Here is a 26,415-nt window from a genome sequence, read left to right as displayed (position 1 = left end):
GAAATAAATCATATCTTTTGATATCATATCTTTTGATACAAAAATATCACTTTTGTGATTATTTTACACTTCACCGCCACTTTGAGATCATGTAGAGATATCTCTGAGATAACATGTGCATGAATTGATCAGACCTGTAATAATTGGTCTCATATATATAGTTCATGGTATGCCAGTAGCATACCACCCTGCATACCACTGCTGGCTTGCTTCTGAAGCTAAGTGGGTTGGTCCTGGTCAGTTCCTGGATGGGAGACCAGATGCTGCTGGAAGTGGTGTTGAAGGGCCAGAAGGCGGCACTCTTTCCTCTGGTCTGAAACAATACCCCCAGGGCACTGCCCTGTGTAGGGTGCTGTCTTTTGGATGGGATGTTAAACGGATGTCTTGACTCTCTGAGGTCATTAAAGATCCCATGGCACTTATTGTAAGAGTAGGGGTGTTAACCCTGGTGTCCTGGTTAAATTCCCAATCTGGCTCTCAAAAACCATCACAGTCACCTAATAATCCCCAGTTTACATTTGGCTCATTCATCCCCCTCCTTTCCCTGCTGCAAATGAGAACGTGTTCTCAGTCAACATACCTGGTAAAATAATGGATAAAATATTTAAAAAATAGTGAGGTAGGTCTAATATTACAATGTGTAAATACCACCAAGACATGTTTGAGATAGAGCATCTAATTGATTGTATCACATTGAGACTCATTTAAGTTCTTGTACTACTCTCATTTATATAGTAGCTGAGACTGAGAAAAGAGAACTCATACAGTGATAACTCTGACACAGATCCATGTCTACTTCTCAGGAGTGACAATTGAGATGTATGAGAAAATGCACAACATCTCACTTTAGTATTGACTAGTGCTCTTTTTTGTCTAGCAGATGGACAGATGTTATAAAAGAAATATCATCTTGGATTTTGCTTTCCGATGGGATGATACAATAATATAAAGACACGAATACGTGTCTAATTTACCCATCTCCGTCTGGCTTTCAGGGGTCACCTTGCTTTTTAATTGTAAAGATTATGCTTGTTTTAATAGCAGCTGAAGAGGTTTAAAACAGCCTATCACTCGAATATCGTTGCTTTAAATCAGTGCATGTGCAAGCACTCTCTCCATCAACTCCATTCATATCGCATCCAAAATATATAATCCTGTTCTAGATCGATATATAGCCCTATATATCAATTCTAGCCTACCTCTTTCAGGTAATACATTCAATGCGGTATTAGCCTTATATTTAGCTGATTAATGATGGGTTATGCAAAATAAGCTTCTAACTTATAACACGCAAGCACCTGTGCTCCGTTGGACTCTCCATGAAAAGTCCTCCCGTGCAGGGAAAGCTAGACTACAATAGTTTGCTGGACATCATTTTTTTTTTAGCATTTCTTATACCAATAGACTATTCGAAGAGGGATGCAAGCTCTTTTTTGCTGAATGTTAAATGCAGCAGCCCAATGGAACTCACTGGTATTTTGAAAGAAGTGCCAATGTGCGATGGCAGTTATTGGCTATAGCAGTTATTTATTCAGACCCATAACCATTACATCATTGTGAAGAGAAGTGAAAGCCTTCTGCATCTAATTCTAGTCCAACATTATTCAACGATGTCATTAGAATGATGAAGATAAGGACAACAACATGTATTTCATTTAACTGTTGAAAGCAAGGTAGGAATGAAGCAACAATAAAGAGAGAAAGGGGAGGTAGGCTAATAACATTAAGGGAATATTATGAAAGGTCAGCCTACCTATTATATTTCAAAATGAATATCCAATTCGCTAGCCTATACTTGTAACTTTGTAGAGTCGCATGTGCTGCACCTGAATCGCATGTTCTATTCTGCTTTTCTATTCTGCATGTTCTATTTCAGTCCACATAGTACAGTATAATACAATACAGTACAGTAATAGAGTTCACACAAAAAAACATTAGCCTACTGCAGCTGGTTTCATTTATTTACCCAAGAGAGCATTTAGCTAGCTACATCTATAGGCTTTTATGTTTTTCTGTTGTGCGTAATGTGCTGTACCCGATATCATATATGTATTGGATAACAGCACAATCATTTAGGGGTTTTTGGCTCTGGGCTCATTAAATGTGGTTAATGTAGGGCTCATAAAATGTATTAAATATATGCCTCATCAGGCTCAGGTAGCATCAGGTTTGAAATGTCATGCTAATCAAAGCTCTAATCAAATCCAGACATATTTATATGCTTTATAATGTTTTTGAAAGACACTTCCGGTTTTGGAGGGAAATACCGGGTTACCTGGGAGAAAAGTGATTTCTTCTCGGGATGGAACATTTATAGAATACCGGAAAATATTAAACCTAAGTAAAGCAACACCCAAACTTAAAAATATATAATCAGTGTAATCAAACAAAACAATAATTCAAAATGTTTTCTATGTTTTGGTTTATATCCGTGGTTGTTCGTCTTATCTCAATCACCCACTGGAGTTTACAGTATACCCACCATCTTTTACCACTACATCACTGCTTCTTACAGACAATATTGATCTTGCAATCTGCATTTTACCATACTCATTCACCTTCATCTCAATCTTAAACCTCCCAGGAGAAAACTTGAATGGACCTGAACTATCTACTATGTCTATTATGTCTATTATGAGTAGCACATGCTGCAATGGGCTCAATACTCCTTCATTACATCTCCTCTCAATCCACTAGTCTCTTCTGGAATTCCAAACTATCTAGAGGTCCAGGAAGATATCGAACAAGTGATCAGTCATACCTCGTCCCTCTCTCATTTCATTAGCATGGTATCCACTAACGACACTATCTTCGAGCTAATCAGTGGTTGCTAGTGCCGGAGATGTTTGAAGCCAAGAGACTCAACATGCAATTACGTCCTGCAAATACTGTACCTCATGAGGAGATGGCACAATACTGGAAACCATGCTAGTGAGAGTAACTTGCATCCAAAGACAATGGGGTTGTGTGGCCCTTTCTGTTTGGCTGGAGTTGGATGCACTGCTTCAGCCCCCACTGCAGAGGTATACAGTGGCTCCATGTGCTGAAGACTGAACACACAGTGTAGGGCATAAATATTTGAAGAGGCCGGTACAAAGCTTGGAGAACTTTAAACTCAAATCACTGGTCCCCATGCATCTTTAATGGGGTCTGCCCCTTTTGTCCAGCAGCAGGAAGGGGATAACTGCAGGGGCCCAGCATCCGAGAACTAGCAGCCTTCTTCCTTGATGAATAAGTAAACACATTCAATCGGGCAGAGATGTAGTCGGCAAACAACCAGTCGATAACAAGCAGATTTGTTTTCTTCTGAAAGTAATGCTGTTCACAAGCTACCGATTACTTCTAAAAATGTGATCCATCTCTCAACAATTTCCACTGAAGCCTGACATGTTCAGTAGTTCTGAGTTTAACCACATTCTTTACTTCCTCTGCTTGTAAGGAACTAACCTTTTGGGAAATGTACAGCACCATAAATGCACGCCCATAGGACACATACCATAATATACACATTCAGTCCATTATGTTTTTGGTAGTACTACAGTCAACCCCCATGAAAAAACTATAATTTAGTATTCTACAGTATACTACAAAATGTTATAGAAAGTAAGACACAAGATCGAGGGAAAATACAGTGTGTAGTATAATATTCTACTACAGTTAGTAGAGAATTCTGTAGTAAGTACTGTAGTATTCTATAGTAAACTGTAGTATACTGTAATAGAATACTATACTACACACTATTTTCCCACGATCATGTGTAGTACTTACTATATAATTTTGTAGTATACTATAGTAAATACTACAGTATTATCTGCAAAATAACGATGTAGTAAATATTAATATAACGTCTGCAAAAATACTAGTCTGCAAAAACACAGACGTTTTTTTATATAGTATATACTATACTACTGTATTTAATTTGCATACACCCTGCCCATTCCCCTCCCCCATATCCCAATTGTTGCCACCCATAAGTGAGAAACATACATTCCAAGTATAGACGATTTATATTCTGTATCTGTTCAGACCCCAGTCCTACCTACCAACCTACCATTCTACTTACCATTCTACCTACCTACCTACCTACCATTCTACCTACCTACAGGTTATGCGAAATTTGTGGTTTTAGTATTTCTCCTGTGTTCCTCTGCTTCTATGTCAAAGATAATAAAACAATAACCCTATAGAAAATATTACAAAAACACAGTAAATACTACATTATACACTAGGTGTACAAAACATTAGCAACACCTTCCTAATATTGAATTGCACCCCCCTTTGCCCTCAGAACAGACTCAATTCGTCGGGGCATGGAATTTACAAGGTGTCGAAAGCATTCCACAGGGATCCTGGCTCATGTTGACTCCAATGCTTCCCACAGTTGAGTTAAATTGGCTGGATGTTCTTTGGATGGTGGACCATTCTTCATACATCAGAAACTGTTGAGCATTGGAGTTCTTGACACACTCAAACCGGTGCACCTGGCACCTACTACCATACCCTGTTCAAAGGCACTTAAATCTTTTGTTTCTAAATGGCACATATGCACAATCCACGTCTCAATTGTCTCAAAGCTTAAAAATCCTTCTTTAACCGGTCTCCTCTCATTCATCATCTACACTGATTGAAGTAGATTCAACAGATTCAGAAGTACAGGGTTGCAGATGTGATTGCAGGGTGCAGTGAAAATCTTAAGCTTCGAGCTCCAACATCCAGGACCAAGTGAAATAAAATAATGAAAATGGTAATATAAAACAACAATAGAAATAGCACTGTATAATGTTAACTGTAGCAGTGATGAATAAATGCATGTCCATTGGGTAGAAGGCAGAGTAAAGACTGTTGAGGGGGTTGGGGGGGACATGACCACAGTGGGAGCAGCATGACCATTGAGGGGTATGTGGGGGCCAAGTGAAATAAAAATAGTACAAATTATTATTAAAAAAATCTGTAATATACATATTAACAACTGCAACATTGATGAATGAGTAAAAGTATGTTGGGGGGGGGGGCAGCAGGGGAGAAGAGGGAGCAGATAGCTGACTAGTGGTGGCTATTCAGCAGCCTGATGGTCTAAGGGTAGAAACTATTAGCCAGTCTTTCAGTTTGATGTTCCTGTACTGCCCGTGTCTGAGTGATTGTAGCATGGAGAACGGGGTGTGGCTTGGGTGGCTGGGGACCCTGATCTTGATCTTCAATCAAATTTTCAATCAAATGTATTTATGAAGCCCTTGTTACATCAGCCGATGTCACAAAGGTCTATACAGAAACCCAGCCTAAAACCCCAAACAGCAAGCAATGCAGATGTAATAAGCACGGTGGCTAGGAAAAACTCCCTAGAAAGGCAGGAACCTAGGAAGAAACTTAGAGAGGAACCAGGCTCTGAGGAGTGGCCAGTTCTCTTCTGGTTGTGCAGGGTGGGGATTATAACAGTACATGGCCAAGATGTTCAAATGTTCATAGATGACCAGCAGGTTCAAATAAAAGTAATCACAGTGGTTGTAGAGGATGCAACAGGTCAGCACCTCAGAGTATGCGACTGCATCTAGGTTATTACGTCCTGTTAAATTGAGTTCCTGAGTTAGGTGGTTAACCGATTTTTATACTCTGACGTCCTTGGGTAGGCAGAGGGAGTCTGGAAGGGCATCTAGGAATCTTTGGGTTGTCCGAGAATTTATAGCACGGCTTTTGATGATCCTTTGTTGGGGTCTAAGGAGATTATTTGTTGCGATTACAAATGTAATAAGATGGTGGTCCGATAGTTCTTCTTGGCCTTCCAGCGAAACCTGGTGTTATAGGTGTCCTGTAGGGGAACCCAATGTTGCGTTCGGCTGCACGTATCCCCCTCTGAAGAGTCTTGCGGTCCGTGGTGGTGGAGTTGCCTTAGGTGACATCAATAAGGGATCATAGCTTTCACCTGGATTCACTTGGTCAGTCCATGTCATGGAAGGAGCAGGTTTTCATAATGTATTGTACAGTTAGTGTATGCTACATTTTTTTATTACATTATTTATCCCCCCTGTCCCCAGTGAAAGTCCCCAGTGAAAGTTGTGGCCCTGATTTATACTATAGTTTTTTAGTTCTTTATACTAAAGTTACAGATTTTTTATTTCACCTGGCTACCAATTCCTGATCTCCTGAGAACATCATTTGAGGAGTCGGGCGAAGCGTGAGAGGAATGGGAGCTGGAGGAATACAGCAGTGCTGAGGCAGAGGGCTTGTAATGAGGACGACTAGCTACTATTCTAAACTTTGTGTGGAGATCTTTCTGGTGCCCAGAGCTGCTGAGGCATCAGCCAAGTGGCTGCCTCACAGACTGGAGGAGAAGAAGTCTAATGACCAAAAGAGTCAGGCTGGTTCCCAGACTTGCCCTCTACAAGATCATCAGCAGACTCCATCACCATCATCTACCATCCTCTGACCAGCTCTCTCCGCTCAAGCCAAGAACTCACCCTCTCCACCTTCGGAGGATGAAGCTTTCAAAGACTTGGCCTCTATCGGTTGACCTATCATGATATATTTCTTGTTTGTTTTTTGCTCTTGAAGTGCTTTGAGATTCTATGAAAAGCGCTATAGAAATGTAATACACTATAGTTAACTGTAAATACTACAGTATAATACAGTAAATACTTTAGTCCTGAAAAAAACTACAGTGAATTCTATAGTATTTATACCATACTATACTATGGTATTTTTCATGTGGGAAACCTGGGTTCAAATACGTTTTGTTTTCTTTTAAATACTTTCACTATTTGATTTAGCTTGTCTGGAGTAGCTTCTATAAGTAGAGATATTTCCCTGTAGGTGAGGGTTATTTCTTCTCCCTCAGATAAAACATTGATTGCTATTTTTTAATAAACCCAAATCTGTTATGTTGCCTGCATGTCATCAAACAAATGAACAATAGTGTTTACCAAATGGCTTTGTTGTACAACACACCCGCTTATTAAAATGGCATCTCATTAGCCGCGTTGAGCAGCCGTTTTACATAAGATTAATTGGCTTTTTTGAAAGCACTTTTTCTTCATTATCATTCTGTCTTGCAAATGGATTCATTGCGCAACAATGATGCATATTCATATTCATTTTAGAGGAAGCTTGGAAATTGTTAGGAAATGAGCCAAAGGTGGACCTCGGCTGGTGTACTGGCAGTACCAGGCACACGCTGAATTCTAAACACATGAGCTTCTGCCCCTGAGGCAAATGGGACCAGTTAGTTACTGTATCTGAATGGAATACATTTTGAGAAGTTTTAAAATGGGGCATATGCCTTTATTGTGGATTTCATAATTTGTGTTCTCTCCTAGTTCATTTCATTTTAGTTTTTGTGTGTTATAATTCAACTTTATTGTATCTAAAAAATGCATGGGCAAGACATTATTGCACCAAGACAAGAGTGCAGCAAGACGAGATTGCAGCAAGACGAGAGGGCAGCAATGCGAGAGGGCAGCAAGACGAGAGGGCAGCAAGACAAGGGGGCAGCAAGACGAGAGTGCACCAAGACAAGAGTGCAGCAAGACGAGAGTGCAGCAAGACGAGAGGGCAGAAAGACAAGAGGGCAGCAAGACGAGAGGGCAGCAAGACGAGAGGGCAGCAAGACGAGGGGGCAGCAAGATGAGAGGGCAGCAAGACGAGAGGGCAGCAAGGCGAGAGGGCAGCAAGGCGAGAGGGCAGCAAGGCGAGAGTGCAGAAAGACGAGAGGGCAGCAAGACGAGAGGGCAGCAAGACGAGAGGGCAGCAAGACGAGCGTGCAGCAAGACGAGAGGGCAGCAAGACGAGAGTGCATGTAGGCTACACTCTTTTTGGAGTATGTGGTGCATGTGTGTACTGTTTGTATGTTTCTGTATAGGACTCAACAGTAGGAATTTGAAGTCATATAAGAATATTTCCAGTTACCTCATCCTCTTTCTGGACATCAATAATAAAAGCAGGAATGCTTTCACTAGCCTCTGATTTGATATTTCACCAAGTTCAGGGATAGTTTACAGTATGCATAAGTTCCTGTGAGGGCTACTGGCAAAGTTTTGAAACAGATAGGATTGGTTATTTTTAAGACCTATAGGTTTGTGTTCCAAATGGCACCCTATTCCTTACATAGTGTACTACTTCTGACCATGTGCCCTATGGGACCTGGTCAAAAGTGGTGCACTTTACAGGGAATAGGCTGCCATTTCGGACACAGGTTGAACCAGGTTGAGAGCCTACCTTAAGGTTGAACAACAACAAAAAAGTTATCTTTATGCAAAAAAATCTTTATGCAAAAAGTTTTCTTTATGCATTAAAATACGATTTGTATAGTATTTTACCCAAGCCTTGCTGAAATACTTCAATGTTAAAGGGCTTGCTTTGTTAGAAGCAGAGACTGACAGCAATATACATGTATGTACCGAAATACAAACACAGCATAGTTGAGTATGATGCATATAGCATTTGGAGGTAAAGAAAACGGCCATCTAAACAAGAGTATGTGGTTGTCTGTTCATGCACAATGACATTACACGTCATTACTTACATACTCACTGTATACAGTACACCACTTGAATGTAAATGTCAGCAATTGGGTGCAGAGTGAAAGCGGAGTCAGGCGCAGGACACAGGTATATAGTAATCCAACTGAGTTTACTCAAAGAATAAAGCAAAATTCTAAATAGGTACATACAACACAACTCTAACACAAACACAACCACTAACGACATGAACAATCACGGACAGAACAGAAATGTATGTCAGATGGTTAAATAGGGAATGTAATGAGGGAATGTAAAACAGGTGTGTGTATGTAATCAGACAAAACTAAACGAAACAGAAAAATGGATCGGTAGTGACTCGAAAGCCGGTGACGTCGACCGCCGAACACCACCAAACAAGGAGAACGGCCGACTTCGGCGGAAGTTGTGACAGTAAACCTCACCCTTGGCTCATTCGTGTATGTCGTTGTATTTTGGAGTTGTTTGTCTCTTGTGACTGGGTCATATTTTTATGTGCAACGACATGACATATCATTACCTATTCTGATTATTGGTGACATTTGGAGTCACCAAACATGACTATAGTCAATTTTCTATGGGGTGACAAGGTGAATCAGACATGGAAAATTAGCCAAAGTCACCAGAGTAGAAAAGCAGTTAGTCTTTGCTCTGAGCATAAATGTCAGTGAACAGTAAACCAGTCGTTAATTAAAGTGTAATTGCGTTACAGGCCGTTTAGTGCCTCATTTAATTCTGTCTGATTATGAGACTAAACATCCATTACTGATTGGAAAAAAATATTTCATCAAACATCTCATTATATGAACATATTATATTCTCAGTTTTGGTGGTACAGGCCTATCACTTACAGTTTAGTCATTCATATTATCAGATATTAGGCTAAATATTTAGCATATTTTTTAGAAGTAAGTCAAGTGCCGCATAATGGCCACTAATGTTTGGTGGATGACTCAGAAGTGTTAGAACAACACTATAGTTGAGTAAGTAAGACTGGAGACATTAGGTCTGAAAATAGCCAATTAATGAACGCAGCACATCCCATAGGACACAGGGAGCCAGACAGACAAAAACATCCTCATTAGCTTGTTGTTATTGTTATAAACTTGTCATCTACAAAATAAAGCAGTAGTGAAAACAATGAAAGCAGAGAAACTAAAACCCCAAAAACAATATTTTGGAAAATACAAAACAGGATTTTGGGGAGAAAAAAATGTAACATATTTTATATTGCCCACTTAGAGTGGTTTATTAAGTAGAACCTGCCTATTTGAAAACTAAGAATTACTAGCTTGCAACATGTTAAAAATGTTTTAAAGAATCTCATGCTAGAAAAAATCCCTGATAAGGCAGTAACAACAAGGTCTCGTATAAGGTCTCGACTACAGCAGGGTTGGTTGCCTGGTCAGGATTATTGGAGATAAATGACTTTTAGTGATTGGTCCAGCGCACACATTCCTCATCAAATATGAATGCTGAAGGGAAGACTGGGGAGATTGGGTGGATGCTGGATGCAGGGTTATAGGATACTCTTCATCAGTCATGAGAGAAGATGTACAGTAGAATACAGTGTCCTGCTGAGACAGTTGCTGACAGAGGATACTGCTGTTTAGGATGCTTTAGTCAACATGGAATAACGGACATGTATTGTTCACTAAGGTAGGCTACTGCATCTCACTTAGCTGTGTAAAGCAGTTTTATATCATGGTTTTTGAGGTCTCAATAGTTTGATTGTTGGGCATTACTTCCAGTGTGGTGTTTTAGGGGTTTGCTAGTAATGTACAAAAATGAAAATGTAGAAAATGACGTAGAATTGTTTTTATGTACAGTATAATGGAATGGTGAAGTTATTCAGTATCTGCTCCTCACTTGTACAGTACTGGGGATTTGTTACATCACTTTCCTCCCTGTTCTAAACCCCAGTGATATGAACACTTTTCATCTCTGTGGTTACTTTCCTAATCCCAGAGGCTCATTTCCTAAGAGCACTACTTCTTCTGTTCTGTTTTCTGTTGTCAGATTGGTGGGAAACTGGGCCATCTTATTGTATCTTTCTGTGGTCCTCATTTCAAAACCACAGAGAGACAGAGCCCTTTGAAAAGCCTGCCAATGCCCTGCACTAAATGTGTGGGGAGGAGATAGTGCATTCTCATGTTATCTGCCACGGGCCCCTTGCCCCTTCAGCCATTTTCTCATTTCACAGATTTGACCAGGAGGTGACCTTGGCTTTTTAAGAGCTTTTAAGGCAGAGCCAAGTCCCCCTGTCTACCTTCCGACTCCCTTCTCCAAAACTGACAGACAGAGAGAATTCTCTCCTCTCCTCTTTTTTTTCTCTCCTGTCCTCCTGTCCCCGCTTTTTTTCTCTCGCCCAGAGCAGCCTCTGTCCAGTCCTTTTATAGATAGAGTGGACGAGCTGCTGACAGTTGTCTGAGGAGAAGAGAGGAGAAGAGAGAAGATATACACGTGAGGCCTCTGGTTCTGAATTAATGTTGCAGCATATGTTGATGACATGTGACGTCATACACAAAGGGCAAGGAGGGATAGTCAGTATGCAGCAGCAGGACTACTCAACACGCAGGTCAGCCATGGGCTGAATGTGGCCTGTCCGTGGTGATAGATTCACAGAAAATTTTGACACTTGAGAATAACTTCAGAATATGTTACATAACCATGTGGTACTGTAATGCTGTGGCATCATGTGTCTCACAGTCTGTGTCTAGCAGAAACACATTTTAATGACACCAAAGATAGTGTTCTAACTGAAACCGTGTGTGTGTGTGCCTGTGCGTGTGCATGTGTGTGTGTGCGTGCATTCATATGTGCGTTTATGTGTCTAGTACAACATGTCCGGTGTGTTTTCGAGTGGAAATGAGCCAGCCGTATCGCGGCCCTCCATCTCCAGCCCTCCCCAGCGGGTCTCTGGCGGAGTGCTAATCTGGGTCAAAGAGCAAACTGCTGAGAAGGGCCTGGGAGAGGCTCGCTTACACATGAATCATTTCTCACGCCTCCCGTCCTCATTATGTTCGCCACTGATGGAACCACAAAGCCTTTCATGTTTCCTTCTGACCTTAAAGGTAAATACCCAGATAACACTGTGGAAGCAGCCCGGCACCCAATTCACTGTAGCATTCATTGCCTTTACCCCCATCACAGAGACACTTTGAGGGTGTTGCTCCTCGGTCTGATCAGACCCTGTCATTACAGTGGAACTCATATCCTCTTTCAACTGGCCGCTGTGATGTTACAAATGTATGTCAACAGATCACTGTACTCTCTCTTATCATAGTTCTTTCTTCAATTGATATCAATACAGTCATAATGACAAAGGCAATCTCCCTTTCAAATCCAACATCACAGTGATATAGCCAGTTAATGATCAGTTGTGCAGTTGTCCAGGTGTGGCATGCCTCCATTTGGTGGCCTTGAAAATATATTCTACAACCTTTAGCTTTGTCACTGGCCATCTGGAAATCCAACGGAAAAATACGGACCATTCCAATCTTAAAGAACCCTTTTATGATTGCATTTCAATCATGGCTAACACCGAGCTATCAGGAGGGCTGGTACTGCAGCCAGAGAACTACCATTTGTTCCAAGTGTTTTGAAGCCTGATTGCGCTGAAGCAAGCATCAATGGGCGACATGTTCAATATTGTTCCCCCAAAAAAGTTCAGAAGCTACCCCACCAGTGTCACCTGCTCTGGTCCTTGCATAAAAAGCTTGGATGGTAATAAATGGCAATGAGTTTTAGGACTGTATGTGGATCCAAACTGCGGCTGGACTTAGAACAAAGCTTAGCTTCCTAGAAGTCAGCAAAAATAGGTAATGGTGTTGAGTTGGAAGAATCCATAACACTATGGACTTCTGCCAGACAGAGGGAGGCTTAGAGAGTATTAAAATGTAGGTCTATGCAGTCACTACCAAAAGTCCTTCTGGATAAGAGCGTCTGCTAAATGACTAAAATGTTAATAGATATGCAGGCAGGAAGGCATTGGTATGAGGAATGTTTCTGATTTCCTGTTTGCGAGGTGCACCACCAAGCCCTTATGGGAGAACAGCTGGAGTTGCAGTTGTCAACGGGCTGGCTCTGGCTCCCATGGGGCAGTGGTGGCAGCGAGGGCCAGCTTGGACAGCATGTCTGGGGGGAATCACACACACACAGTGTGTCCTGGGGGGAATCTCACACACAACCTCCCGTTAGAGTCTGTGCGATCAGGCTGCTGACAGCGGTGACAGGCCTGGAGCAGGAGGGGAGTGTGTGTACATCTGTTTGGACCTTGGCACCGATGAGCCTCTGGAGTTCCACACAGGCAGCCAGCTTGTCGGTACCGGTTACTGGTAGAACACAGCGTCTGGACCCGATGAAGATGATCAGATCTGATAAGGTGTTGGCAGCTAAGTGAGCACACAGTCACGATGCCGACAGACTGAGCAGCAAACAAGAGGGGCGCAGAATCAATGCGGGTGTGTCCTGTAGTTTCAGTAGAAGTTAGAATAGGAGTTAGTGGAATACAAGATGGAAGAGGAGCTGTATCTTCTCAGGTCGGGGAACATGATTGACAATGTTCCAGCCTTGATAGTTGTAGCCTTGTTCGGGTGCATGGTAATATCTATGGATTGCATGATGAAATTGCTTTCAACTTTTTAATTTATTGCTCCAAAGAGTGATAGTGCACCAATAGTAATCCCTTTCGGTGTGCTGCCTATGTTGATAATTCAGCATCTTTCGAAAAAGAGGTCGATATCTGACAAAGTCTTTGTAGATGATAGATTCTCTTTGTGTGACAAATTCCATAAGAATGTGGTAATTGGTCAACTGTTTGGTCAATTTGAATTCTTTGCTAAAAATAAAAAAAATCATAATGAAGGGATTTATTATTCTGCGCTTTGCTACAATTTTGTTATCAACACCAGCCTCCGGTATTTCCCTCTTTTGTGGGAGAGAGAAAATCCATTGAAAGTGGCTGAAGACCTGACACAAAGCAACTGCTGAACCCCTGCAAATCTGCAGGCTTAATTGATTATTTGTGCAGAGCTGTATATCTGTGAGGTGCAGGATACCCAGGGGAAATAATGTCAAACAGATAACAACATCAAATGTGGGAGAATAGCTTTCTGCTGCCCATTTTATTCATCTTTTCCCCTTTTCTCATTCACAATGTGTTTTCCATCCGGGTTTTCCCATTACACGAGGCTCGCCTAGTTTTAAAAATGTTTAAGTGTCACTAAATTGCGGAGTTTAAAGTGACTTAGACTGGAAAGAAAAGTGTTTGTTAAGGGTTTATTTGGACGTCTGAATATCACATTGAGACTCCAAGGTTGTTCCCACCTCATACTCCCAGAGGAGAACTCTTTACTACAAAATCTTTACTTCATTATTCCGTCTTCCTCAGTGCCCTGCTGTCAGTAGCCTGCTAAATGAATGAATTCATTATGTAGATGATACTGTACACAAACACATTGAAAAGCTTGGTTTTCTTGATTATTTTATTGCCAGAGCTTGTCAAATGCAGGTTTCAGAGATATTTCACTTTTGCTTTGACAGTGTAACCATTCTCTGGGGTGGTATCTTGAATATATAATATTCAATATAATATAATTGTATTTCAGTGGGGTAAGCTACAGAGGAGTCGAGCCTTGAGAGGCATAAGTGGAAATGGTGGAATTTGACTTGAATTTTGTACTTACAGTGCTCAACTCAACTCCCTTTAACTACGTGTTACTTTCCTCACTCTTCAGATCAATTTCCCTTACAGACTGTAAGTGACAGGTAGCAGTCTTTCATAGATAGCTATCAAACCATTTCCAGCTGATGTGAGAGACTACTACAGCGTGTTGTGTACTGTTATCATATCATAAGTAGTATTCTGTCAATGAGTGGCAGTGGTGCGGTTTCTTTGGTTCAGTTCAAAGTACAATGGCTCTTTATCACTATATCCTGCTGCAATGTTACAGCAAGGAGGTCGGATGGCTGAGGGAGTGATTGACTGCCATTATGACAGCCCATTAAAATACACTTACCCCTTTCTCTGCAAACCACATACTAAGCTCCTCTGGACTCATGATAGTCAACACATACACGCATGCACTCGCTCGTGCACACACATTCATATATTAGAGACAGTCCGGTACACTTATAGAAACATACCCTCAAAAACTTGATTTGATTTTGGTACAGGATATGCATATTGCATATCAAAAGCCATTCCTTTTGGGGAAAGCAGTGCAGATTCCGGGCACATCCTTGCCACAGCAGCTCTTTGAGTGTGCAATAAGAGTGTAGAGAGAAGTAGGTACCTGCAGCTGAGCCTTTGGCAGGTTTAGGCCACAGCTTCCTCTATCAAGCCCGAGCCCAGATAGACTGAATTATTGAAACAAGATATGCATAACAAATGTCACCCTATTCCCTTTTAAGAGCACTACTTTTTGACCATGGCCCTACTTTTGACTAGTACTCGAATAGGGTGCCATTCAGGATGCAAGCAAGCAGCCAGTACAAAGTGCTAATCCAACCTGCATTATTAGGACACCAAATCCAGCACTCATGTGTGAGAGACAGAATACCACACACCCAGCATGGAGCAGAAAATTCTAAAATTGCCCAGTTGTGTAATTGTAGTATTTTGTCTGCAATGGCCCAACTAACATTTATTTTGTGTATTTCAAGATGCTTTTCTTTCTTCCAACCTCTCCCCTGTTGTAATTTCCTTCTTTTTCAGTAATGTAGTTTAAAAAAGCAACTGAAAAGGGTTGCCATTGACACATTTTGCTGTGGCTGTTGGCTTTTGACAGGAAGAGCTGACAGAGGTGACTCAGGAACTATTTTGTCAGGTGGTGGTGTTGTGTTCACTGTGCTGCTGCTGTGGAGTGAAGTCACCACTGCAGCTTTTTGTCTGATGTTTGTCAACCACACGACAGAGGTACCTTTGGAAGGACATACAGATGTAGGATCTTAACGTGATCACTCTTTTTGTTGCTGAGAATGTCCCTGCACCACAGAAAATGCAGATGACCTTTGTGATTTACATAGATTCACTGAAAACCAGTTATATTAACAGTATGTCATTTTCCTCAAGACTACTTTTAGCTAGCTAATAGCCTAACATTATGAACTAAACGTTCTGCAGGATTATTTAGCTGTGATAATATAGGTCAAATGAAGATCCTACATCTGTAATTATCCGGCCTGTTCTCACTCTAGCCCACATCAGCTAAACCTGAGTTTGGAAATGTAATGGCTGTGTGGCAGTGTAGGCTACTATTTGAAAGAGAGAGAGAGATTTGGATGTCACAAGCTGTCAGTGTAGATGAAGAGAGCTACTTGTTTGGCTCAAGATTATATTATTACTATTATTAGAACTCTTGGCCACTAATTGATGCATTTACTGTAGGCAGGTGTTTCTTTAGGCTACCATCATAATGATTAGAACCAAGGTTCCATCAATACCTATTCTTTTATCAATGATTTGTTCAATACCTTTTTATACCTTTTTATACTGTATACCTTGGCTACTACAGGACGTGGAGATATACAGATGTAGAAATTAAAGGAGAGTTGTCTGTTAAAGTGTTTTCAACTCTATAAGCCATAATTTTGCAAAATTGCAAAAGCATCAAGAGTGTCTAATTACACACAACCAATACCAGTCATGATTGAATAAATAGCCTTCAAAGAGACAGGATGTTAGCGTCAGTTTTAGACCCCAAACAGAAATGTATTGACCAGCCCTATTCCCAGGTGATCCAGGCTCCCGGTGTTCGTGATTGATGTGTGTGTGGTCATTGAACCAAGCTTACAGCTAGTTTGTATTCCATTAGGCATCTCTGGGGCTTTGTAGCAGTGTCACAAAAGTGCTTGCTGACGCCTAATTGCGTTCTAGAAAAAAAAGATGTATTTATATGTCACTCTTCGTATTCTTTGATCCATTTCTGGTGGTACTAGTTGTATTCCACGAGAATATTTATATGTCAGTTGTTTGCCAGTGCCATGTTATTTTGAAAATAGTTTTTTTCCCACTATGCACTATGTCCAGGAAGAGTTGTACTAACGTGATTTCAGTACAACAAGTGATGCTTGAAAGAACAGGAAATTATTTATAACCACTTCATCTGATGGCAGTCTGTAGGCCAACCCAGTCTCATGAACTATACAGTGGGGCAAAAAACTATTTAGTCAGCCACCAATTGTGCAAGTTCTCCCACTTAAAAAAGATGAGAGAGGCCTGTAATTTTCATCATAGGTACACTTTAACTATGACAGACAAAATGAGGAAAAAAATTAAGAAAATCACATTGTAGGATTTGTAATGAATTTATTTGCAAATTATGGTAAATTATTCATTAAGAGGCTCCTCTGTCCTCCACTCGTTACCTGTATTAAAGGCACCTGTTTGAACTTGTTATCAGTATAAAGGACACCTGTCCACAACCTCAAATAGTCACACTCCAAACTCCACTATGGACAAGACCAAAGAGCTGTCAAAGGACACCAGAAACAAAATTGTAGACCTGCACCAGGCTGGGAAGACTGAATCTGCAATAGGTAAGCAGCTTGGTTTGAATAAATCAACTGTGGGAGCAAATATTAGGAAATGGAAGACATACAAGACCACTGATAATCTCCCTCGATCTGGGGCTCTACGCAAGCTCTCACCCTGTGGGGTCAAAATGATCACAAGAACGGTGAGCAAAAATCCCAGAACCACACGGGGGGGACCTAGTGAATGACCTGCAGAGAGCTGGGACCAAAGTAACAAAGCCTACCATCAGTAACACACTACACCGCCAGGGACTCAAATCCTGCAGTGCCAGACGTGTCCCCCTGCTTAAGCCAGTTCATGTCCAGGCCCGTCTGAAGTTTGCTAGAGAGCATTTGGATGATCCAGAAGAAGATTGGGAGAATGTCATATGGTCAGATGAATCCAATATACAACTTTTTGGTAAAAACTCAACACATTGTGTTTGGAGGACAAAGAATGCTGAGTTGTATCCAAAGAACACCATACCTACTGTGAAGCATGGGGGTGGAAACATCATGCTTTGGGGCTGTTTTTCTGCAAAGGGACCAGGATGACTGATCCGTGTAAAGGAAAGAATGAATAGGGCCATGTATCGTGAGATTTGGAGTGAAAACCTCCTTCCATCAGCAAGGGCATTGAAGATGAAACGTGGCTGGGTCTTTCAGCATGACAATTATCCCAAACACACCGCCCGGGCAATGAAGGAGTGGCTTCGTAAGAAGCATTTCAAGGTCCTGGAGTGGCCTAGCCAGTCTCCAGATCTCAACCCATAGAAAATATTTGGAGGGAGTTGAAAGTCTGTGTTGCCCAGCAACATCCCCAAAACTGCTCTAGAGGAGTGTCCGACGCCGACAGAGATGGCAGCCTCGCTTCGCGTTCCTAGGAAACTATGCAGTTTTTTGTTTTTTTTTACGTGTTATTTCTTACATTAGTACCCCAGGTCATCTTAGGTTTCATTACATACAGTCGAGAAGAACTACTGTATATAAGATCAGCGTCAACTCACCATCAGTATGACCAAGAATATGTTTTTCGCAACGCGGATCCTGTGTTCTGCCTTACAAACAGGACAACAGAATAGATCGCATGCAGCGACCCAAAAAAACAACTCCGAAAAAGAGGGAAACGTGGCCGTCTTCTGGTCAGACTACGGAGACGGGCACATCGTGCCCCACTTCCTAGCATTCTTCTTGCCAATGTCCAGTCTCTTGACAACAAGGTTGATGAAATCCGAGCAAGGGTAGCATTCCAGAGGGACATCAGAGACTGTAACGTTCTGTGCTTCACGGAAACATGGTTCACTGGAGAGACGCTATCCGAAGCGGTGCAGCCAACGGGTTTCTCCATGCATCGCGCCGACAGAAACAAACACCTTTCTGGTAAGAAGAGGGGTGGGGGTGTATGCCTTATGGCTAACGAGGCATGGTGCGATGAAAGAAACATACAGGAACTCAAATCCTTCTGTTCACATGATTTAGAATTCCTCACAATCAAATGTAGACCGCATTATCTACCAAGAGAATTCTCTTCGATTATAATCACAGCCGTATATATCCCCCCCAAGCAGACACATCGATGGCTCTGAACGAACTTTATTTAACTCTTTGCAAACTGGAAACCATTTATCCGGAGGCTGCATTCATTGTTGCTGGGGATTTTAACAAGGCTAATCTGAAAACAAGACTCCCTAAATTTTATCAGCATATCGATTGCGCAACCAGGGGCGGAAAAACCTTGGATCACTGTTACTCTAACTTCCGCGACGCATATAAGGCCCTGCCCCGCCCCCCTTTCGGAAAAGCTGACCACGACTCCATTTTGCTGATACCTGCCTACAGACAAAAGCTAAAAATAGAAGCTCCCACGCTGAGGTCTGTCCAACGCTGGTCCGACCAAGCTGACTCCACACTCCAAGACTTCTTCCATCACGTGGACTGGGACATGTTTCGTATTGCATCAAATAACAACATTGACGAATACGCTGATTCGGTGTGCGAGTTCATTAGAACGTGCGTTGAAGATGTCGTTCCCATAGCAACGATTAAAACATTCCCTAACCAGAAACCGTGGATTGATGGCAGCATTCGCGTGAAACTGAAAGCGCGAACCACTGCTTTCAATCAGGGCAAGGTGTCTGGTAACATGACTGAATACAAACAGTGCAGCTATTCCCTCCGTAAGGCTATCAAACAAGCTAAGCGTCAGTACAGAGACAAAGTAGAATCCCAATTCAACGGCTCAGACACAAGAGGCATGTGGCAGGGTCTACAGTCAATCACGGACTACAGGAAGAAATCCAGCCCAGTCACGGACAGGATGTCTTGCTCCCAGGCAGACTAAATAACTTTTTTGCCCGCTTTGAGGACAATACAGTGCCACTGACACGGCCTGCAACGGAAAAATGCGGTCTCTCCTTCACTGCAGCCGAGGTGAGTAAAACATTTAAACGTGTTAACCCTCGCAAGGCTGCAGGCCCAGACGGCATCCCCAGCCGCGCCCTCAGAGCATGCGCAGACCAGCTGGCTGGTGTGTTTACGGACATATTTAATCAATCCCTATACCAGTCTGCTGTTCCCACATGCTTCAAGAGGGCCACCATTGTTCCTGTTCCCAAGAAAGCTAAGGTAACTGAGCTAAACGACTACCGCCCCGTAGCACTCACTTCCGTCATCATGAAGTGCTTTGAGAGACTAGTCAAGGACCATATCACCTCCACCCTACCTGACACCCTAGACCCACTCCAATTTGCTTACCGCCCAAATAGGTCCACAGACGATGCAATCTCAACCACACTGCACACTGCCCTAACCCATCTGGACAAGAGGAATACCTATGTGAGAATGCTGTTCATCGACTACAGCTCGGCATTCAACACCATAGTACCCTCCAAGCTCGTCATCAAGCTCGAGACCCTGGGTCTCGACCCCGCCCTGTGCAACTGGGTACTGGACTTCCTGACGGGCCGCCCCCAGGTGGTGAGGGTAGGTAACAACATCTCCTCCCCGCTGATCCTCAACACTGGGGCCCCGCAAGGGTGCGTTCTGAGCCCTCTCCTGTACTCCCTGTTCACCCACGACTGCGTGGCCACGCACGCCTACAACTCAATCATCAAGTTTGCGGACGACACAACAGTGGTAGGCTTGATTACCAACAACGACGAGACGGCCTACAGGGAGGAGGTGAGGGCCCTCGTAGTGTGGTGTCAGGAAAATAACCTCACACTCAACGTCAACAAAACTAAGGAGATGATTGTGGACTTCAGGAAACAGCAGAGGGAACACCCCCCTATCCACATCGATGGAACAGTAGTGGAGAGAGTAGCAAGTTTTAAGTTCCTCGGCATACACATCACAGACAAACTGAATTGGTCCACTCACACAGACAGCATCGTGAAGAAGGCGCAGCAGCGCCTCTTCAACCTCAGGAGGCTGAAGAAATTCGGCTTGTCACCAAAAGCACTCACAAACTTCTACAGATGCACAATCGAGAGCATCCTGGCGGGCTGTATCACCGCCTGGTACGGCAACTGCTCCGTCCTCAACCGTAAGGCTCTCCAGAGGGTAGTGAGGTCTGCACAACGCATCACCGGGGCAAACTACCTGCCCTCCAGGACACCTACACCACCCGATGTTACAGGAAGGCCATAAAGATCATCAAGGACATCAACCACCCGAGCCACTGCCTGTTCACCCCGCTATCATCCAGAAGGCGAGGTCAGTACAGATGCATCAAAGCTGGGACCGAGAGACTGAAAAACAGCTTCTATCTCAAGGCAATCAGACTGTTAAACAGCCACCACTAACATTGAGTGGCTGCTGCCAACACACTGACACTGACTCAACTCCAGCCACTTTAATAATGGGAATTGATGGGAAATGATGTAAATATATCACTAGCCACTTTAAACAATGCTACCTTATATAATGTTACTTACCCTACATTATTCATCTCATATGCATACTTATATACTGTACTCTATATCATCGACTGCATCCTTATGTAATACATGTATCACTAGCCACTTTAACTATGCCACTTTGTTTACATACTCATCTCATATGTATATGCTGTACTCGATACCATCTACTGTATCTTGCCTATGCTGCTCTGTACCATCACTCATTCATATATCCTTATGTACATATTCTTTATCCCCTTACACTGTGTATAAGACAGTAGTTTAGGAATTGTTAGTTAGATTACGTGTTGGTTATTACTGCATTGTCGGAACTAGAAGCACAAGCATTTCGCTACACTCGCATTAACATCTGCTAACCATGTGTATGTGACAAATAAAATTTGATTTGATTTGATTTGATCTGCATGGAGGAATGGGCCAAAATACCAGCAACAGTGTGTGAAAACCTTGTGAAGACTTACAGAAAACGTTTGACCTCTGTCATTGCCAACAAAGGGTATATAACAAAGTATTGAGATAAACTTTTGTTATTGACCAAATACTTATTTTCCACCATAATTTGCAAATAAATTCATAAAAAATCCTACAATGTGATTTTCTGGATTTTTTTTCTCATTTTGTCTGTCATAGTTGAAGTGTACCTATGATGAAAATTACAGGCCTCTCTCATCTTCTTAAGTGGGAGAACTTGCACAATTGGTGGCTGATTAAATACTTTTTTGCCCCACTGTATACTTCCAATTCAATGTTTTTCTACTGGCTTGCTAATGTGCCGTTCCCCCTGTGTTTCCCTGCAGATCCCAGTGAGTGTCTCCATCATGAGGCTGGTGTGGAAGTCCCTGGACAAGATGAGGTGTTTCCGTAAACGCTCCACCATTCCCTTTCTGGGGGTCCTGATCACCTGTCTCCTCTTCCTCAACCTGTACATGGAGGATGGATACGTCCTGGTGAGTCTTCTTCTATATTTTTCACTTGAGTCATAAAGAGCAAGTTCACACAATTTTTTTAACGGTCAGATGTTTAAAGTTTAAAGGCAGGCTTAGTCTACCTGCAGGCTCCGATCCCAAATAAAGTTTTTTTTAAGTAATAGCCACAATATAATAACTACTATTTAGAGGGTGCCTCTCTATTTCATTGTTTTGGGATTGAGGCCTGCAGATTCCCGGCTGATGTAGCATCCTCACAGCAGATGGCATAGAATATGGATTCCAAACTAGATCCATTTTTGGGCTATTAAAACATCTGACAGAACTCTCTCCTCTCCTTAATTAAACAACATCATTTTCACCCACAAGTTCACTTTAGTATTTAACCATGTTGTCCCTTTTATAATTACTTGTTTTCAAAAGGAAACATATTTAAATTTTCATGATGTGGACCCAAAGCCGATGATTTATCTTTTATTCATGATGCCATCAAATCTTGGTAATCATAACACATTATCTGTATTTGTTATTTAAATTATTGAGGAGTTTTGCATATCTTCAATGATATTGTGCTCTCACAAAGTCCATTTCCATGGCAATGAAAAATGCCTCAATGGTTTTAGAAATCTTTGAAATCAGTATGACGCATCCACATTTCTTATCGGTTGGCTAACCCTTCTTTTTCTTTTATACAGGATATTCTTGAGGAGTTTAAAACCAAAATGTGTTATTTCTACCTCTGTATTATTTACAGACGAATGTGAGACATGTCAAGGAAATTAGTTGACTTTGCTGTGTGTGTTTGTCTGCAGCTTAGATGAGATGAGACACTGGTTTGTCTGGCATTCACTATATGAAGTCGTCTCATCTGATCTGTTGTCTTTGTTGTGTGTTGCAGGAGGAGGATAAAAGACCACTGAGAGAGACATCAATGCATCCTTCAAACACTGAGAGATACGTTCACACCTTCAGAGACCTCACTAATTTCTCTGGAACAATAAACGTCACATATCGTTACCTCGCTGGGAACCCACTGCCCCGAAAGAGTAATTATATCTTTGACTGTCATTACATGTTGTTTTATCTTGGTCACCTTCATCTTTGTTATTCCACAAATTTTATTTTCAATGTACGCTTGAATAAAATATACTTTTCTGTTTACAGAATATCTAACCATTGGATTGTCATCCGTGAAAAGAAAAAGAGGAAATTACCTCATGGAGACGATCAAATCTATTTTTGACCAGTCCAGTTATGAGGAGCTGAAAGAGATTGTGGTGGTGGTCCACCTGGCAGACTTTGACCTGGCCTGGTGTGAAAACCTGGTGCAGGACATCTCCAGGAAGTTTGCCCACCACATCATCGCTGGGCATCTCCTGGTGATCCATGCCCCTGAGGAGTACTATCCATCACTGGATGGGCTGAAAAGGAACTACAATGACCCAGAGGACAGGGTACGATTCCGCTCCAAGCAGAACGTGGACTATGCCTTTCTCCTCAACTTCTGCACCAACCTCTCTGATTTCTACATGATGCTGGAGGATGATGTGCGCTGCTCACGGAACTTTCTGACATCCCTGAAGAAGGTGGTCACCTCCAGGGAAGGCTCCTACTGGGTGATGCTGGAGTTCTCCAAGCTTGGCTACATAGGGAAACTCTACCACTCAAGAGACCTGCCACGCCTGGCCCACTTCTTGCTCATGTTCTACCAGGAGATGCCCTGTGACTGGCTCCTCATTCACTTCCGGGACCTGCTTGCCCAGAAAGACGTGATCCGCTTCAAGCCCTCCTTGTTCCAGCACATGGGCTACTACTCCTCATATAAAGGGGCAGAGAACAAGTTGAAGGATGATGACTTTGAAGAAGACTCCATTGATATCCCTGACAACCCTCCTGCTAGCCTGAACACAAACATTCATGTATTTGAAAACTATGACGCCACCAAGGCTTATAGCAGTGTGGACGAATACTTTTGGGGGAAACCCCCCTCTACCGGAGACTTCTTTGTTATAGTCTTTAACAAATCAACTAAAATAAGCAAGATAAAAATTGTGACAGGAACGGACGATCGTCAGAACGATATCCTGCACCATGGAGCTCTGGAAGTAGGAGAGAAGCTGGTGGGGACAAAGAGAGGAAGGCAGTGTTCTTCCTACATCACGTTAGGGGAGTTTAAATATGGCAACATTGAGGTTCAAGACGTGGACCACAAGATTGCCTTTGACATTGAGTGTGTTCGTATTGTGGTGACTGCCAGTCAGAAAGAATGGCTGATTATTAGGAGTATAAGCTTGTGGACTACACAACCTCCCAGTCAATGAGGACAATACAAAAACAGTTGGTTTAGACAACAGTTGGTTTAGTAATTCATTTGACAGTGTATTTATTTATGTACTTATTTATGTATTTATTTTCACATTATTGCATTTATTTTATCATTTATTTATTCATTTTATAGTATACTGTATGTATTCAGTCATATTTTGATCTAGAATTTTTTATATTTCAAGGTACCTTTATCGAATTATACAGTTATGGAAATCATCACAATCCATGTTTTTAAGGATTGTCTGACTGACCTCTTTTATGGGTGTGACCCGTTTTTATGGGTGTGACCCGTTTTTATGGGTGTGACCCGTTGTTATGGGTGTGAGTATATAGGAATGGTCTGTTGGTTATTTCACTCATGATGTTATTTATTTTTCTATGTATTTTTCTCAGTTTCTTTCCACATCGAAAGCAGCCTCTGGGTTCTCTGGCCTTGAACAGTGTTGCTTAATAAATAACACCCCTGCAGACAGTTTTTGCCCCAGCATGGCACCAAATGTTCTTGCTATCAGTAAGTACTGTAGCTCCATTCACCTCTCTCCGAAGTTATCTTTTCTATGTTACCCTATAAGCATTATGATGGTAAATATTTCCACAAATATCCATTGTGTCAGGGCTTTACTTTTGTCAGTGCTGCTTCAATCCCTCCTATCTAGGCTAGTGTGGTGTTGAAGTGTTGGAGCGAGCTGTGCTATTTCCCTGGCGCTGTATGTTCCATCAGGACCACTGACGGGAGAACAATGTTTTGTTTTCACCCATCTTCTCTAACAGCTCAGATCGGATTGTGAAAAATAGGGTGGACCTGATCTTTCCCTTTTTTCCACCACAGCACAATTTTACCCCAGTAAATTGGTCTGTGTTTGGCACTCTCTCTGCTTTACACCAGCAAACAACAACCCCCCCTGGAGCTAGGCTCTCCAGTACATTTTCTCTCTTTCCCCTATGTTGTGCTCTCAGCCGCTAATGTATCTTCTCTTAGAATGTTTCTGTAATATAGAAACAAATACATTTTACTCTGTGTGGTACCCATGGGCGATGGTAACTTAAAGCCACCATCTGTAAATTGTTCAGTAATATGCAATTAATAAAATATACCCTGTAATTTTGAAAAAATACATATAAAGTCAATTCTCAAAATGAGATAAGGACTACTGTCATAACAATTCAGAAATGATTTTGAAGAATCACCTTGTCCTCTCCCTTTTCATACAATGTTGTTCTGTTAGCAAGTGGAGCTTTGTAAAAAATATCTTTCCATAATCAAGAGCATCATCAATTTCAACAAATCTTTGCAATGCAATAAAATGATAAATGTTTGCATACATGACACCAATATTCTGTTGAAATACTAACGGTGGAGGTGGAGGCATGGTTCAAAACCTACAGCAGTTTTTCTTTTCACACAAAATGCCTTGTTATGGTATACCTGTTGTTTCAGTCAATCACATCCATTTCTAAAGCCCATTTTACATCAGCAGTTGCTTGTACAGAAACCCAGCTTAAAACCCCAAAGAGCAAGCAATGCAGATGTAGAAGCACAGTGGCTGGGGAAAACTGCCTACAAAGGAACCTAGTGAGAAACATAGAGAGGAACCAGGCTCTGAGGGGTGGCCTGTCCTCTTCTGGCTGTGTCAGGAGGGGTTATAAGGGTGCATGGCCTTTTCCATGTTGGTCTCCCATTTGGTCTTGTTCAGACACAGATCAAGGGTTTCTCTTTATCCATGGCTCTGACCAATTCATTATAAGGGTCTGTGTTCCAAATCACCTTGAATAATAACCTTTTCCTTCTTATCAAACATTTGATTACATGAGGCCCCAACCTCTTATGACTTAATTGTGTGCATGTTAAAAAGTCAGTAAATAAGGTAATTATTCACTGTTTATAGCTCCTCCTTTCTATACAATTGCTATGGTCATAATTAAACTGTAGTGCTCTGTAAAAACAAACTCTTTAGTAGATGCTCTTATCCAGGGCAATTTACAGGAGCAATTTGGCTTAAGTGCCTTGCTCAAGGGCTCTGGGATTCAAACCAGCATTCTTCCGGTTACTGGCCCAATGCTCTTAACCACTAGGTTACCTGCTGCCCGTCATATTTTGTACAGGTCATCAGAATATATATTACTTATTCTTATGCCCATTCTACAAAATGATATAGTTTCACTTCAAATCCTCTGCCGTTTAGAACATAATGTCCTACTGCAAAACATTAGGAAAAGGCCCAGTGTGGTCCTTTCATT

General features: G+C 41.9%; 1 protein-coding gene across 2 annotated transcripts in view; it reads left to right on the top strand.

The window, feature by feature from the left end:
* Positions 1-26,136, top strand: part of mgat4c (mgat4 family member C) — a 190,263-nt gene extending 164,127 nt beyond the window's left edge. For both annotated transcript variants that reach the window (XM_064929330.1, XM_064929331.1), the window contains 3 exons: positions 21,721-21,870; positions 22,748-22,895; positions 23,014-26,136. In XM_064929330.1, the coding sequence (XP_064785402.1) occupies positions 21,742-21,870; positions 22,748-22,895; positions 23,014-24,170 (1,434 nt within the window). In that variant the 5' untranslated portion in view covers positions 21,721-21,741 and the 3' untranslated portion in view covers positions 24,171-26,136. The remainder of the gene's footprint in view (positions 1-21,720; positions 21,871-22,747; positions 22,896-23,013) is intronic.
* Positions 26,137-26,415: the final 279 nt, after the last annotated feature.

The sequence above is a fragment of the Oncorhynchus masou genome, chromosome 22, assembly GCF_036934945.1.
Source record: "Oncorhynchus masou masou isolate Uvic2021 chromosome 22, UVic_Omas_1.1, whole genome shotgun sequence".
Taxonomy (NCBI): domain Eukaryota; kingdom Metazoa; phylum Chordata; class Actinopteri; order Salmoniformes; family Salmonidae; genus Oncorhynchus; species Oncorhynchus masou.
Note: the sequence above shows the minus strand (reverse complement) of the source record. Positions and strands in the feature narration are given on the sequence as shown.